The sequence below is a fragment of the Nomascus leucogenys genome, chromosome 9, assembly GCF_006542625.1.
Source record: "Nomascus leucogenys isolate Asia chromosome 9, Asia_NLE_v1, whole genome shotgun sequence".
NCBI lineage: Eukaryota > Metazoa > Chordata > Mammalia > Primates > Hylobatidae > Nomascus > Nomascus leucogenys.
In genome coordinates, this window is record NC_044389.1 from 6,187,899 (window position 1) to 6,204,900 (window position 17,002).

The following is a 17,002-nucleotide window of genomic DNA, read 5'->3' on the forward strand; positions in this document are numbered from 1 at the left end:
TACCTGGTTTAGGTACCAGATACCTAATTAGTACCAATTTGGAATAAATATAAGAGCTTGCTCCTCCACAATGTAAGAGCCTGCTCCGCCCAAAACCTGGGTCCAGGGCCTCTGTTGTTGTTCCTGGAAGCTGGCATGTTACTGCCTTGCCCTTCCACTCCACTTTCTCAACCCAGGCATGTTCTGACTTTCTGGACACACTTGAATTCGTTGCCTACAGTTCTCCTCTATCCTTTGCTTTCCTCCCCTCCTCCACTGGGCCCGCTCCCACAAGCCCTGAAACCATCCCCAGCCTTTTCAGCCTCTTTGTACACGACCTTCCTCGTATCCTGGAGGAACACTCCCTGAGCTTCCCCTCCAACGGCTGGCTTCTCCTTCAACAGTCCTCTTGATGCAAGCTGGAAATGCTTCACTCCTAAGCCCTCGAATTCCAACATTCCTGTTTCTCGTTCAATTGCCTGTGCACTGGTCTTTCTCGCCTTCTTATATTCACTGGATCTGCCCTTGACTACACCCTTCCACAAAGCCCCGTTGTTCTCCATGAACAGGGTGTCAGAATCACTCGGGAGTGATCCCTTACCAAGCCATGGGTGCTGCCGCCATCTTACCCCAAAGGCACTTTCGAAAGCGTGGGCTGGGAGGGGAAAAGGCCTGGTCATCTGCATTTGGGCAGCACATCCCAGAGCATGCAGATTCAGAGGTACTACTCCACTCTGGGGCTCTCCCCAAGGCTGCAAGCCCATTACCTAATTTCTGGTTTCCCTCAGCTCCTTCCTCTCTGTCTGAGTGAACCAATGCAGCCATGTTGCCAACACTGCTGGAATCTTGCAGCTCATCCTGTCAACTTGATGGTCGTAGTAACCCCACACTGTGTTTCTTTTGGTGGATTGTTAGGCCCATAACAGGCACAGTTAAAATAAGGACATTTAAAATGGTACCAACTTGGAATAAAAGTTGGTTCAATCTCATCTTGTCTTTTACTAATAAAATATCTCTATCTGACCCATCCATCTTCCTCTAATTATATCTCTGTTGTGTCCTCTCTGGCTTACCACTACTGCCCCCTGTTGATTGAAGTGTTGTATTTTGAAGCCTTGGGGCTACTTACCAGAGACTCGTGGTACTCATAATTCAAAGGGGAAAAAATATGGTTATAAAACCAGTATGTCTTAAATGCAATACTGTGACCTTGGAACAGTATAGAATTTGCCATCTAACATCTTGGATATAAATTATCCAAAGCTTTGATTCACATGAAAAACAAACTGAAATGTCTTAGGCAAAATTTATGGTCACGGCCATAATTAGACAACAACTGGTACAATATTGAAAGGAAATTGAATTTTACAAACTGATCGATTGAGATTTTAAACAGAAAAAAAGATTAGTCTATTCCAGCAGTTTATTAAGGAATAATCTTTCCGTTGAAGATAACGTATACAAAATAAATTAGGTCACTTAACATTAATTCATTTTACCATAAAATAAACATATTGAAAAATTATACTAAAATCAGAAAGTCTACCAGAGATTTTTGAATCTCATAAAAATTAGTTAATGAGCCTTCAATGATTTACCAACCAAATAACAAATATACACATTTTAATGTTTTGTCTGTGTCATTAGATTATTTCAAAAGAGCAGATGGTACAACATATTGATACAGAAATATCTTCTGCCAAATTATCTTCAGAATTCTATCAATCCAACATTTGTAAAATTTGAATCCAAGAAGATAATTTGGTATTATTAAGTAAATGTGGGGCTTCATTTTTCTAAATTTAGTTTTACCAAGGATATTCTATGAAAATGTATATTCAAAGTCACAAATAAAATAACTAGAAGGCTTCAGGATGAATCATTTTGACTGTAATAGTCCCTAGTTTTACATTATTGAGCTCAAAATAGCTGATTAACAAGAAATCACATGCACATTAAGAGTAAGTTGTATGAGTCTAGGAAAAAAATAATGTCTGGGGTAGATACCCAAGGTATTGAATATTTCCTATGTTCAGCACTATGCTAAGATAGACACTCCCATTTCAAAGATGAGGAAACTGAGGTTCACCAAGGATTGCGTTGCCCAAAACTACCCAACTGTAAGGTCATTTTGAGCCTGGTCTTGTTCTTTTTTCTCTGCCTTTTTATCTCAATAATATGTAGGTTGAAATTGTTTTCTTCTCTAACCCAATGGGTAAAAAAAAAAACAAAGAAACAAAAAGCAGAGATCAGGGGACTTGAGTAGTAGTCACCAAGTCTTTTCTGGTGTGCAGAAATCATGTAAAATAAGATTTCACCATATTGTAGGTGTCCTGTCACCATTATTAGTGGCATTTCCACCCTTTGCTCAAGGTTCCCTGTGGGTTTTCCTGACCTCTTTCTCCTTGATATCAGACAATGGGTGTTTAACCACAAAGATATGAAAAAAAAAGTTCCAGGAAATGTCCTGCAACCAACAAAACTCCAACAGTATTTAGTGGTTACAAAAATGGAAAAATGCAATGGGTCTAAGGGGAAAAGCTACACATTCTAGGAAACTAAGTATTTGGAGATGACATAAAGGGTTCCTCTAAAATACTGTTTTTGTTTACAGATAAAGAACTCAGCCTGAGACAGAAAGATTACTGACTAGTTGAAAGACATGTGGATAAGGAAGACAAAAAGTTACAACCTTTCACTTAGTGATTTGTGTGGAGGCGATAATTTAGGACAGCAGTAAGTTTTACTGCCTCTCTACCTAGTAAGACAGGTTATCATTCCTTCCTCTGAATATATAGGATGGGGCTGTGTGGCATCTAACACATCGCCATTGCTGGCTGACAGTTGAACTCTATTAAACCCGTCTCTGGGCACAGGTGATGGCAGTGAGCTTAATTCTGCTTATCATTTATTCCGTCATTCATTCCTACATGTATTCAATTAATCAACATTTGTTGAACAATATCATGTAAGAGATACTGTGCTAAAAACACTGTAAAAAATATACCAGGCAAGGCATGGCCTCTGCCTTCCCCTCTAGAACTGAGGTCCTCCCGTCCAGGATGGCAACATGCTCCAAATTAACATGTTCCTTTCCAAGTGCAAATGTCCAGCAGCATTGCTCAATATTAAATATTAAATGGAGATGCTATAGAACAATCTAATTACTTAGTACCAAAATTACTTAGTACCAAAAAACAAAAATGTAAAATATCTCAATAATGTTTATATCAGTTACAAGTTGAAAATACAATATTTTGGATATACTGAAAGAATAAAATATATTATTAAAATGTATCTCTTCTATGCCTTTTTATTTTTTAATATGACTACTAGAATATTTAAAATGAAATACATGGCTTGCGTGTATTGTATCTGTTGAACAGCACTGTCATAAATAATTTAAAGGAAAACTTCCAAGGCTCTAATAGATTCTTATTATTATTTCAGAGACAGGTCTCATTCTGTTCCCCAAGTTGGAGTGCAATGGCATGAGCATAGTTCACTGCAGCCTCGACCTCCTGAGTTCAAGCGATCCTCCCACCTCAACCTCCCGAGTAGCTGGGACTACAGGTGCACACCACCACGCCCGGCTAATTTTTAGAAGTTTTTGTAGAGACGGGTCTCACTATGTTGCCCAGGCTGGTCTCAAATTTCTAGCCTCAATTGATCCTCCTGCCTTGGCCTCCCAAAATGTGGGGATTACAGGCATGAGCCAACAGGACCCAGCCAGATTCTGATTATTGACTGTGGAAGTCAAAGATAAAATGATGTGTCACTAATGAAACTGGAAAACCGTCCTTCCAAACCAGGGCAAAATGAACGGGGGATAAAAGTCCACAGGGCGAATACAAGTGTGTAGGAAACAGCCCAGACACACCGGGGAACCACAAGTCGGCCACTTAGCGCCCCTGTAGAATTGGCCCTCAATGGAAGAAGAGGTGTAGGCATTCTGGAGAATGGTTTCTGTATGATATGTACACCAGAATTCATGAGAGGAAGGCATCAGAGAAGAAGACTAGAGTGAAAAGAACGCGGTGCTCTGAGATGCGGTGGAGAAATGAGTGCACTTCGCCCCACGGGGCCAGGAAGTCCCCGCCTCCGGCGCCGCCGCCTAGTGTCCCAGGGCTGATCCTAGAGGTGCCCTCCCTCCTCTCTTTCACCCCGAGCCACCTGCGAAGTTGTACCCGACTCAGAGTCAGCATGAGGCAGGCATTAGAAGGTAGCTGGATGGTTCTCAGAGGTCGCTTCTCTTCGCTGCTTTGGCTTCTGTTTTGTCCTTTTCAGCTCGTGTGTATTTCGCTGTCTCATCTCTGAAATTCTCTCTGCTCCACACATGGCCTAGCCTGGGTCGACCTCCCACCCCTACTATCTTCCAGCCGCGTGGGTCAGGCCTCTTGCAGTCACACCCATTTCTCCACTGCTCCCATCACATCTTATGTAGTTTAGTCAACTCAAGTTTTTTTTAATTAAAAAAAAATTAGCTAGCAACCACTGATATGATTATGAAAGAAGGCAAAAAGTTGCAGGCAGATTTATTATTAATATAATACTTTATCAAGGAGCAGAATTACTTCTCTTTACAGTCAAGGAAATTAAAGTAAATGTAGCAACAAAATTATTTTTAAACAACATTCATCAACATTAATTAATAAGAAACTAGTCTAACAACATTAATTAATAAGAAACTAGTCTAACAAACGGGAACGGTTAAATAAGTTGTGATACATTCCTGTGGTGGAATACTCAACAACTATTAAAAATCATGCTTTTGAAGACTAATAATGACAAAGGAAAGTTTCATAATAAAAATTAATAAAGATACTAACTATATACAATATGATCTGACTATGTAAAATAAAATACATAGGAAATGTTAATAGTGGCTATTTCTGGGTTCTGAGATTATAGATAATTTTTATTTTTTCTTTGCATATAGTTTCTGTGTTTTAAAAGTTTTTACAATGAACATATATTACTCTTATAATCAGAAAAATATATACATAAAATAAACTTGATTCTCTAGCATCCAATTTTAATAAGTCCAGTTTAAAATGAATATCACCAAAAGCTTATCTTTCATGAAAAAATCATACTACCTCTAAAGATGATATATTATATAGTACAGTATATTATTATACACTATGATCCTGTGTCAGTGAGGTTAGTAATGCCTGTTATGACGTTGGTTTATCTTGCCTGATACAATATTGACTTATCTATAAAACAACTCCAGTGTAATAGAGAGACTTCCCTATCTGAAAATCAGCAAGACTTATTTAAGGGGCATTAAAGGATGAGACCTAATTAGCCCTTTCTAGATATCACTAGCATGTTTCAGCGTGAAAGTTCAAAGTAAAACTAGTTCAAAGCTACTTCCACAGAAGTAGCAGCAAAAACATAAAATAGACCTCAGAGATCACAGAAACAAATCCAGTGTTATTCAGACCAGATTGCTTTTGAACCTATTAAGAATTTGTAAAACTAGCAATTCAAAGAAATTACAGTACAGCTAAAGGATAGAAAGTAGTGTCACTGTTCATAGAATGAGTGATTATTTCATCCTTATTCTCTAGGGAAAGGTCGTGTCATTCATTCCGTTTTCTGCTCAAAAATGGTGTATAATGAAATTAATCATAATGTTGCACATAATAAGCACTTTTTCCTCCTTTCCTCCACCTAGAGCCACTGCCGTATACTGTATTTCACAATTGCTTTATGCTTCCTGAAGAGCCCAATATCACAGGATTCATGTTTATTTTTCCACAGATACTTATCAAAAGTTTCCTATATGCAAGGCCCTCAACAAGGTGCCAGTGAGACAGATCCCTCAGGGACCCAGGGTTTAGACAGGACCTCAAAAATCATATAAAATATACATTTCCATAATTTGCTCTCTAAGTATGTCATTAACCACATACATAAATTAACACTAGTATTTGATAGAAGCATTGCTTTCGACAGGAACATTCCAGCCTAGGGCCCTCTGTCGTCTCTCCTGTATCTGCCATCTTCTTTTTCATAGGAAACTAGATTTGACAGAGGGAAAGCCACTAGGCATTATTATGGCAGCTGAGGAATGGTTACTTGGTACGTAACTTTCTATTCGAACTCTTGCAATTATTACTTCCAGAAAAACATTAAATTTAGAAGTGGGTGCAGATGAAAATACTCCTAATCTTGTCATTCAAATTTCTGCACAAATGTTGCACTGGTGTGCTTCCTATTTTTCATGCTTTCGTTAGTGTGTTACAGAAATTATAGTGCCTGTCAGTTTTTTAATCACCCAAAAAGAGAACAAATTCTGACACTACTCACATTATTCGATATTTTACGATCACCTATGCCCATTTCAAAACCTCTGTCATTAGCCACAAAAACGTTTTCTAGAAGTCAGATGTATGAAATTTACAGTTTCACAGCACTTAGAGGTGCAAATGGTTAACAGCTGATGTGTCTGCATAATTATTTCAAAATGAATGAATAGGAAAATGTTCAGGACTATTTGTAACTTCTTCTGCCTTTCTTCGAGTAGTAAAATATAAGGGAGAGAGAAATAATAAAAGCAAAAAATAGGAAAGCTATGAAAGCCAGTAAAGACTTTCGGGTGTGAAAAAAACTGCACTCAGTACACATGGTGAATTCTTCTGGACAAACTCTTTCCAGAGTTTCTGGGCCCAGGAAACCATTGCTGTCAATAATTTTCCTGTAATGTTTCATGGATGCCTTGGGCTCAAACTGATCTGCAGCATAATGATAGAGGCCAAACCTCGGCGCTGTGCGATCGTTAAACGAATAAGCAAAGTATCCGCAAAGATTGATACCATCCAGTATGTGGGCTGGAAAAACAAAAGGATAAGAGAGTAGTTATTACGTATTTTGCACACAACACATCACTTTTTTTTTTTTTTTTTGAGACAGAGTCTTGCTCTGTCACACAGGCTGGAGTGCAATGGCGCCATCTTGGCTCACTGCAACCTCCGCCTCCCAGGTTCAAGAGATTCTCCTGCCTCAGCCTCCTGAGTAGCTGGGACTACAGGTGAGAACCACCACACCTGGCAAATTTTTGTATTTTTTTTTTAGTAGAGATGGGATTTTGCCACGTTGGCCAGGATGGTCTCGATTTCTTGACCTTGTGATCCGCCTGCCTTGGCCTCCCAAAGTGCTGGGATTACAGGCGTGAGTCACCACGCCCGGCCACTTTCACAGGCGTGAGTCACCATGCCCGGCCACTTTTACGTAGCCTTCCCACTGGGAAGTTTTTGATACCATTTAATACAACTTCAGACTCAATTAGATTTCATCAGAAAAGGCTTTATTTTATGTAAGGCCAAATAGGCAAATTATCAAGACAAATATTGAGCTGCATTTAGCAGGGTTGAAACCCAGGGGTTAATTGGATCAGGTCTGCCTGTCCTGCTTGCTTTTGGTCACTTGCTTTTTGTGTATGTGTTTTTTTTTTTTTCCTTTTTCCATGAAGCTGAAGGTTGTCCCACTGTATGCTGAAACCTAACCTTCACTGGCTACTTTATAGATGACATTCATAGGTTACCATGGCAATGGTCACTTCAGTTGTTTTTCCAAGAACTTGGGGCACCTCCTGTCCAGTTCAAACTAGTTAAGACCACTGACCCTTCCACTGGGCCTGCACAAGTGCCTAGGAGGTGGTCTTTTGATGTCAGAGGGCCCAAAACTCTACCCTCAGATCATGCTAACATCACCATTTTCTGTACATGTGTCCAATCTGTTACTTCATTTTCCACCCCCTCCAATCACTCTTCACCATGCCTTAGACCACCCATTCCCTAACCCATACACATTCCTAAGCCTTGTCTTCAGAGAGGCAGGATTGGAAGTTATTCTCCCACCCCCTCACTTGGTCCCCTTATGAATAAATCTTTTCTCTTTTGCAAAACCTGTGTCACAGTGATTGATTTACTACACAGAGAGAACAAACCTGGACCTGGTTGGTAACTGGTTGTTTTACATAATTCAATCTACTATGATATACTTGGGTTAAATCTTTTTTGTTGTTGTTGAGATGGAGTCTTTTGCTCTGTCACCCAGGCTGGAGTGCAATGGCACAATCTTGGCTCACTGCAGCCTCCACCTCCCGAGTTCAAGTGATTCTTCTGCCTCAGCCTCCTGAGTAGCTGAGATTACAGGTGTGCACCACTACACCTGGCTAATTTTTGTATTTTTAGTAGAGACGGGGTTTCACCATGTTGGTCAGGCTGGTCTTGAACTCCTGACCTCAGATGATCCACCCACCTCAGCCTCCCAAAGTGCTGGGATTATAGGCATGAGCCATCGTGCTTGGCCTTTTTTTTTTTTTTTTTTTTAAATAGTGTCTTGCTCTGTCACCCAGGCCAAAATGCAGTGCTGTGATCATGACTCACTGCAGCTGGACCTCCCAAGCTCAAGCAATCCTCCCGCCTTGCCTCCCAAGTAGCTGAATCTGCAGGCATATGCCGCCGTGCCCAGCTAATTTTTGTGATTTTTAGTAGAGACAAGGTCTCACTATGTTGCCCAGGCTGGTCTCAAACTTCTAGGCTCAAGCAATCCTCCTGCCTTGGCCTCCCAAAATGCTGGGATTACAGGTGTGAGCCACCATGCCCAGCAAGGTTAAATCTTTATGTACTGCTTTATGTACGTGAAACAGTTAAGACTGCTGTGGAGCCATCCAAGATGGAAGACAAGAATCTACATTTGCATAGATCCAGAGTAGAGGCTAGGGATGTCTGGTCTTCTACTTTTAGCTACACTCCTTTATCCTTGGGAAAATGCTAGATATCTCTTGGACTGTTTCAGTGAGGCACAAAATGGATAGCCCTCCATTCCAAGGGTGACAGTGTGTGTTGATGTTGGAGATTTAATCAAGTGTCGTGCCCTCTGGTGACATAACCTTCAGGAGACTGCCGCAGCTGGGGCTCCTTACCTTTGAGAGCTTCGTTTATGTAATTCTGCATATAATACACCCTCAGCTGGTCGTCCTCAGCATGCAGCCCGTCATCGATTCCGTTGGATATTATGTACATTGGGAGGTCTCCGTACTTGAACTTCAGCCAATTGAGCACTTTGCGCAACCCCCAGGGCACTATCGCCACCTGACTGGGGGAGTTGAGCCACGTGATGTCGGTCATTTCCTGCACTTCCAGGTAATCATTGTATTTTATTGGATCTTCTTTTTCCGAGTCCACAAGGATGGTGGTATAATGGCTTAAAGCCAAAAAGTCAAAGGTACCCTGGATTAGCTTTTTTTCATCTTCAGTGAAATAAGGAAGAAGAAAATTGTTTCTTTGGTTCAGCCAGTCCCTCATCACCCATGGATAATCTCCAGAGCCGAAAATGGGCTCAGCCAGCCAGCCAATGTCAAATTCCAAAACTCTCTCGGCCACCTCTTTGTCCTTTTGGGAGAAAGGGCAGGCAGGTTCTATCCAATCAGCCTGCAAGGCTATGGATATTTTCCCATTCTGAGCATGCCTAAACTTTTCATTGTACACATGCCAAGCCAGGGCATGGGCCTTCAGAAGGTTGTGGCCGGCACTGTATGTCATGTTCCTTGTATATGGCTCATTCATCGTTATCCAAAGCTTGACGTGATGGCCGAGCTCTTGAAAGCACAGTCGGGCATACTCTGCAAAGGCCAGGGCAGTGTAGGGGTTCTCCCAGGCGCCCTGTCTGGCCAGGAGGTGTGGCAGTCCTTGGTTCGGGGCCATAGGCTGCCACAGGGCCACCACCGGGGTGATGTTGACACGGACAAGCTCGCTGGCCATGCAGCGATAGTACTGCAGGATGGTGTGGTTCACCTGGGACTGGTTACCCAGAGGGACAATCAGGGCCCAGTCCAGGGAGAAGCGAAAATGTGTGACGTGCATTTCCTGCAGTAAAGCGATCTGGGGCTGGATGGCAGCAAAGTCAACACAGTAGGGTTTCCTCTTCTTGGTCACAACCCCATCCACTTTAATAAGCCTTTTACTGTGGTAGACATCCCACAGGTAAACATTCAGGTCGGTAAACTGAGACAGAGTGGTATCTACCTGTGAAGGGCAGAGTAAACATTAGTGTCACCTGGACAGTCCTGAGGAAGTAATTCAAAGCAATTATTTCGCAAAACTAGCCAGAATATGAGCAAAAATAGAAGTCTTTCTAGCTGAGAATGTGAACTATTTTTCATAAATTGTCAGCTCCTGAGGAAGACAATATTCCACTTTCTGATATGCACACTCACTTTACCCATAGTTCTAACTCTTCAACTGTTTCTTTAATGTGACCCCCAAAAGTCTGGATTTAGTCACTTCAGATGACAAATGCTAATGAGTCTTGCACACTACTGGTCGGTGTTATGTAAGCAGAGTATTTTTGGGTGTTTTTCTTTTAATATAAGAAATCACTAATGGCATGAGCCTTTCAAATTAAAAAAGAAAAAAAAGAAAAAAACTGGATGAAAAAAAGAAAAAACTTAAAATGTGAGTGAGTTGGCCAGGTGTGGTGGCTCATGCCTATAATCCCAGCAATTTGAGAGGCCGAGGCGGGAGGATCGCTTGAGACCAGGAGTTGGAGACCAGCTGGGGCAACATGACAAAACCCCATCTTAGCCCGGCATGGTGGCACGGGCCTGTAGTCCTAGTTGCTCGGGAGGTTGAGGTGTGAGGATCACCTAAGCCTGGGAGGTCAAGGCTGCAGTAAGTCATGATCACATCACTGTACATCAGCCTCAATGACAGAGCAAGATCTTGTCTCAAAAAAAAAAGATTTAAAAAACTGAGTGAGTTAAGTAAGAAAATGAAAAGATATTTATAATTAAATTGTGCTTAAAATTACATTCTAAATTGAGGTTTGCTATAGGTAGAGGAAGTGCTAAATAAACATAACTCTTGCCTTTTGTTGGGTTTAGAGTCAGTGACAGAATTTAACAAATTCAATCTGACTGATGGTAGGAAGTCCGAGAGAGAGGCCAGGCACAGTGGCTCACGCCTGTAATCCCAGCACTTTGCGGGGCCGAGGCGGGCAGATCATGAGATCAGGAGTTCGAGACCAGCCTGACCAACATGGTGCAACCCCATCTCTACTAAAAATACAAAAAGTAGCCAGGTGTGGCGGTGCACACCTGTAATCCCAGCTACTCAGGAAGCTGAGGCAGGAGAATCACTTGAACCCGGGAGGCAGAGGTTGCAGTGAGCCGGGATCGTTCCACTGCACTCCAGCCTGAGTGACAGAGCAAGACTTCATCTCAAAAAAAAAAAAAAGAAAGAAAGAAAGAAAAGAAAGTCCAAGGAGGGAGAATGTGGAAGGAAAGAATAATATTGTCATCCACCCATAGTGGAATTTTTAACATAGTTAAAAAATTTTTCTAAATTATTCTTCTGTAACAATGATGATGATTATCGTTCTCAATCATATGCTATAAAATCCTCCCAAATAAAAATTTAAAAAAAGTATTTAGGAAAAGTGGGCAAATTATAAAATTAAAATCACAAAATCATTCCTTCATGTGTCTGCTGTGGAAGGAATGCAAAGTGAAAAATCCAGCTGGAAGATGTATCTGCACCCTAAGTCTGTGTTTCCCTCTGAAATAATCCTGTTAGAACAGGTTCCTTGGTCTGATGCTCTGTATAAAGGCAGGGGTCAGAAACCATAGCAGAGGTTTTGTTACATTTTACAGGCCTATTGCAAATGCACTGCTATTTCTCTGGAGAGGGAAGTGTGTTTATAAAGAAAAGTCATTAAAAGCAGCATGTCAAAGGGAAATTGCCTTTTCTGGAGAATTGTCCCTTGCAGAACACCCACACATGCATTTCCCCTAATGCTGTGGGAATGCTGTCAGAAGTATTTTTCCACTGTGATGCACCCCACAAATCATGTTTCCTTAGCTTTGAAGGAGAGAATATTTGCACGCTCTTTCGAAGTGTTCAGAGTTTGAAGGAATTTTTTGGATTATTTTTATAGAGCTCTGAGTTGACTAAATTCATAACTTTTTTTTTTTACCATGATTGTTCCAAAACAACAGCTTTTATTCAGTCCATCTGAAAACAAATATGAAAGACCAGGGTATCATTTGTGGAGGAAAAAAAAATGTTTCTTGAAAATACAGGACAGGCCGGGCATGGTGGCTCACGCCTGTAAACCCAGCACTTTGGGAGGCCGAGGTGGGTGGATCCCGAGGTCAGGAGATCGAGCCCATCCTGGCTAACACGGTGAAACCCCGTCTCTACTAAAAATACAAAAAATTAGCCGGGCGCGGTGGCGGGCACCTGTAGTCCCAGCTACTCAGGAGGCTGAGGCAGGAGAATGGCGTGACCTCAGGAGGCGGAGCTTGCAGTGAGCTGAGATCGCGCCACTGCACTCTAGCCTGGACGACAGAGCAAGACTCTGTCAAAAAAAAAAAGAAAATACAGGACATTTGGGGCAAAATTCCACCTAACCTCCATTAATTTGTTAACTAAGATTTTACTAAGAAAATAAACTAGTAAAGTTGGACCTTTCCGAAGGAATGGCTATTAAAACATGTATTTAGTATGTTATGGGAGAAACTTTCTCCTAACAGGGACCAAAGTTAAAGAGGCTCTATGTCCTCACTACATAGTGAGTTCAATATTTATATTAAATATGAGCATCCGTGGTTATGGGAAAACAAACCTCTCAGCCGAGAAAGTGGGTCCAAGTAAAGTGACAATCCACGTGAATGAGCCTAAAGTCAGGTTGTGTGCTTCTTAGGATATTATTTTTCAAGTTGTTCAGGTGAAATGCATGCCTCAAACACTGAAAGTCTGACATACTAGCCAGGAGGGAAAAGATGAAGTTCAGTGGTTTAAAAATCACTTCTCAGGACTTTAATATAATGTCTTAAAGCTGTACAGTACTGTTGGTAAGTGAAAACACACACACCTCAGAAGTGACATACAAAGAACTTATTTTGACTATGTCAGTTAGGGAGTTAGCTTGAGAAGGGTACTGTCAATATAACACAAAGCCTGAGATGAAAACCAGAAGAAGAAAATAGCAATTGCAGCCTTTCCCCACCAGAGAGCTTCCAGAGAAGCTCCCATCTGCTGTGGGTTTGAGAGTGACTTAATTTTGTGTTTGTTGGGTTCTGCACAGGAGGAGACTCTGCCAGGAGGAGGGGTGGGGTCCCCAAGCTGATGAGGAAAAAAGGACCACGTGATCTGAGAGAGAGACCTCTGGGGCCAATTAGTGGCTGACCTTAGGTCAAATTCTAAAACAATAGCTTCTAGAGTGTAGTAGGAAAAGGAATTATCTCCCATCTCCCTTGCTATTCACTGCTATTCTTATTGCTTCTGACCAGCGTTTTCTCTTCTCCCTAAAGGAAATAGGATGTACCCTTAAGACTTTCTCACTACTCACCAATTCCCAAAGCCAGCTCACAGCCCCTGGATGAGGAACAGAGCCGGAGAAGTAGGGCTCCCTCCGACAGCGACACCCCCACTCTTGTTCTGCATTCGTTCCCACGATCTGCACAGCAATGCTGACTGGGAGATTGTGCCGCATACAAAGGACTGAACCTGCAGACTCAGGCTGCTATCAGAGATCCGTGCTCAGCAGGGAGCAGGCAGAAGGTCAAGAGATAGAACAAGGACCAGGGACCATCCAATCTATCCCCAACCACAGTAAAGAGGAGGAGGAAGGAGGGCTGCGGAGGTCTTCTTCCCTTTCTCCTTCTCCCCTTCTTCCTCACCAGCCTCACTTCTCCCACCTCAGATCCTCTCTGAACCCCACAGTGGAATCCACTCTGAGGAGGGAAATTAGGATAAGGAGATTTCAAATAGCAGGAGGCTGGGAGAGAAGGAGAGAGTTGGAGCAGGGCAGAAAATTGCACATTGAGCAGGAGGGAGCTCAGAAGCCTTTCTCCTGGGCTCACATATCCTGGCATAAAAGATGACACATCCAGTTTTTTGTTTGTTTGTTTGTTTTTGTTTTTGTTTTTGTTTTTTTAAGAGACAGAGTCTTGCTCTGTTGCCCAGGCTGGAGTGCAGTGGCACAATCTCGGCTCACTGCAAGCTCCGCCTCCTGGGTTCACGCCATTCTCCTGCCCCAGCCTCCAGAGTAGCTGGGACTACAGGCGCCCGCCACCACGCCTGGCTAATTTTTTTTTTTTTTTTTTTTTTTTGTATTTTTAGTAGAGACGGGGTTTCGCTGTGTTAGCCAGGATGGTCTCGATCTCCTGACCTCGTGATCCGCCCGCCTTGGCCTCCCAAAGTGCTGGGATTACAGGCATGAGTCAGTCATCTTTTAAATGGAAGGTGAGGGTTTAAGTCTGAGACTGCCTGTAAAATGAACTGGATGGTCTGAAAAAGAATAATCCCAACCAGCAAAATATGTATTAAGGATAGTGTTAATTTATTTCCTTATAAATAAAAGATTTCAACTGGATATTTACAAGAAAACAGCAACCCATTTCACATTCTTCCAAGTGTTTCCTTTCAAGCTGTGATTTGCAGAACCAGTGAACTGGCTACCATAACCCAACATGTCAAAGCCAACTGCTTGTCTATGGACACTGAACTCTGTCTCTGTCTTGAGGGCTATTTTCACACTTGGGACTCTATCAGCAGCAATCCCCCAGCCCCGCCCTTGTTACTTACCACCTTGCCCGCTTCACTCCATTGCATCATTTGTGCCTACATTGTTTTCGCTCAGTAGACTGCTTTGCTCCTTCGAAAGCAAAGGTTGCCCTTACATCTCAGTATACCTTCTACCTGCACTCCCCTTAACCAAGCGACCCGAGCAACTAACACAAGGCTTCGGACACACTAGACATCCACTAAGTGCTTACCAGGGTATCCAGTCAAATGCTGGAAAACAAGTCCTTTCAAAATTTGGGAAATCAAAAAGAATGCTAAGGGCTTACTACTGAGAAGATGCTCAATAAATATTGGTTGATCATTCTGAAGAAATTTCATATCATTTCAATGACTATTGCTAAAAAAGACATTCTGACCAGTGAATCATTGGATCTAGGGTTTACTTTCTTAGGGTATTTCTGCACATTTGTGGAGCCTACAGCTGTGCCTCTGGAGGACTCTGCCTAATGTTCCTGCCTCAGTCTCAGCAGCACCACTGAAACTCGGAGGCTTTGGAGTTCTGCGTTAGATCCTGTTCATGAAAAAACTCAACTGCCTTAAAAAGGATCAAAAACCACAGTATGAAAAGAAAGTGTTTTATCTTTTTACTGTCTTAATCGGATCTTAAATATTGATATGCTTTAAATTTATTTCTCTTTGGATCTAACTTAAACAAGATGAAGATTGGAAGAGTTTTGGAGAGAAGGGTGCAGCATTCCAAATTCTGCCCTTAGTGTGCTCATAAGGAATTGTTTTTGGCTCAAAGAACGGACAATGTACCATGACAATCAGCCTAGGAAGGAAGCACTACTTACTAGTGATAGGGCTTGGTGAGACTGCTGATTGGTTTTGTCAGCTGACTTACTTGAATGTAGTTGTCAACAACTCCCCAAGCAAAGTCACAGGGAAATGTCCCTTCTAGGGGCTGATTTTCAGGTAAAGGAGGGAAGCCATTTTTCTCTATCAGCTTTTGGTAGAACAAGGCTGAAGACTTTGGCAACAACGTCTTGTCCTGGCTTAGAAAGTCAACATAGAAGAGTCCACGCCTGATGCTGTAACCTCTGTGCCACTCGAAACCATCCATGAGGGACCACGCGGTGTACCCGATGACATCCACCCCATCCAGCTTGATGGCTGCAAAGGGAAGAGGGGACAAGAGCAACATGACCCTTCGCTGGGCACTTGCATCATGGTTCAAGAGCAGCTGAGTGTTTCCTACTTAAATAAATAGAGTGTAATGCTTCTTGTTTGGTAAGCCAATGATTTTTCTTCTTGACGAAAGACTCTAATCAAACCTATATAACTCTACAAATAAATGCCCTCAAAATCAGCCTATCTAATATGTTTTTTGGATTTCTGAGCACCTTGACAAAATAGTTCGTTATTTATAATAGATATTCTACAGGGCTGGAAAGATGTCTTGTACCACTTTCCATCCTAGACATGCAGCTTTGTGTCTGATGCAATAAATAAATAAATGAAGGCTTTAAAAGCATGATCTATTTATACTATTTTCTCTAGGAAACATGGACATTCCTTTTTCTTTAAAGTGTTTTATTCAACCAAAATAACAAGAACTGAAAAACATGTGCAGAGAGCTAGATATCCTGGGATTTGTTTTATGTTCAATTTAATCTAAAAATCTAGATTAATAACTTAAAGTTAAGTAATTACAAATATTATAACCAGTTTCTCATTTACAAATGGGTTTTTAAAAATTAATTCAAGTTCCTCAAGACTCCAAATGAGAAAGGTGTTACATGAATGCATTCCTACTATTGCCAAAATGAATGTCTCCATTAGGATTTAAAAATATAAATTCACATCGTTTATGTTAGATAATCTTAGAGATTTTTTTTTCCAAAAGATTTTGGCAGGAAATGAGAACTTTACCCACAATCATACCTTTTAAGGTTTCCATGATGAACTTTTTGAGGTAATACATATATTTGGCATCATCTCTCTTGGTGGTCCCTGAGACAAACCAGCCATTTTCCACAATAAATATTTGAGGATGGTTATATTCAAGGTCAATCCAGGAAAGCAGCTGCCTCAGGTTGGGAGATTCCAATTGGCGGAATTTCATGTGAGGGTCCAAAAGTTGGAAACTCAAGGTGGGTCCAAAGGAAAGGGCAAAAAAGTCAGCAGTTCCTTTGATGAACTTTTTCTCAGATTCAGTAAAATCAGGCAGAATAGATGAAAGGTTATTCTTCATGCTCTCGGGATAGTCACCATCAATAAATACGGGTTTGGCAAACCAGCCTAGTACAAAGTCCAGAGATTTTTGACATTCTTTGATGCTGTGGTCAGTCATTCTTCGAGGACTGATCCAGTGAGAGCTTAGGGCAATGGACACCTGACCTCCCTGAGTGGGACGGAAAGAAGTATTGTAGAGATGCCAGACTTTGGCATGAGCCTATGAAGAGAAAAACCATGGCAAA

At 41.6% G+C, this 17,002-nt stretch overlaps 1 protein-coding gene across 1 annotated transcript in view; it reads right to left on the bottom strand.

Moving 5' to 3' along the window:
- Positions 1–6,112: 6,112 nt before the first annotated feature.
- KL (klotho) overlaps positions 6,113–17,002 on the bottom strand; it is a 48,815-nt gene continuing 37,925 nt past the window's right edge. The window contains exons 2-5 of the mRNA XM_030818407.1: positions 16,467–16,977; positions 15,427–15,695; positions 8,918–10,019; positions 6,113–6,818 (exon numbers count right to left, since the gene is read on the bottom strand). Of these exons, the coding sequence (XP_030674267.1) occupies positions 6,481–6,818; positions 8,918–10,019; positions 15,427–15,695; positions 16,467–16,977 (2,220 nt within the window). The 3' untranslated portion in view covers positions 6,113–6,480. The remainder of the gene's footprint in view (positions 6,819–8,917; positions 10,020–15,426; positions 15,696–16,466; positions 16,978–17,002) is intronic.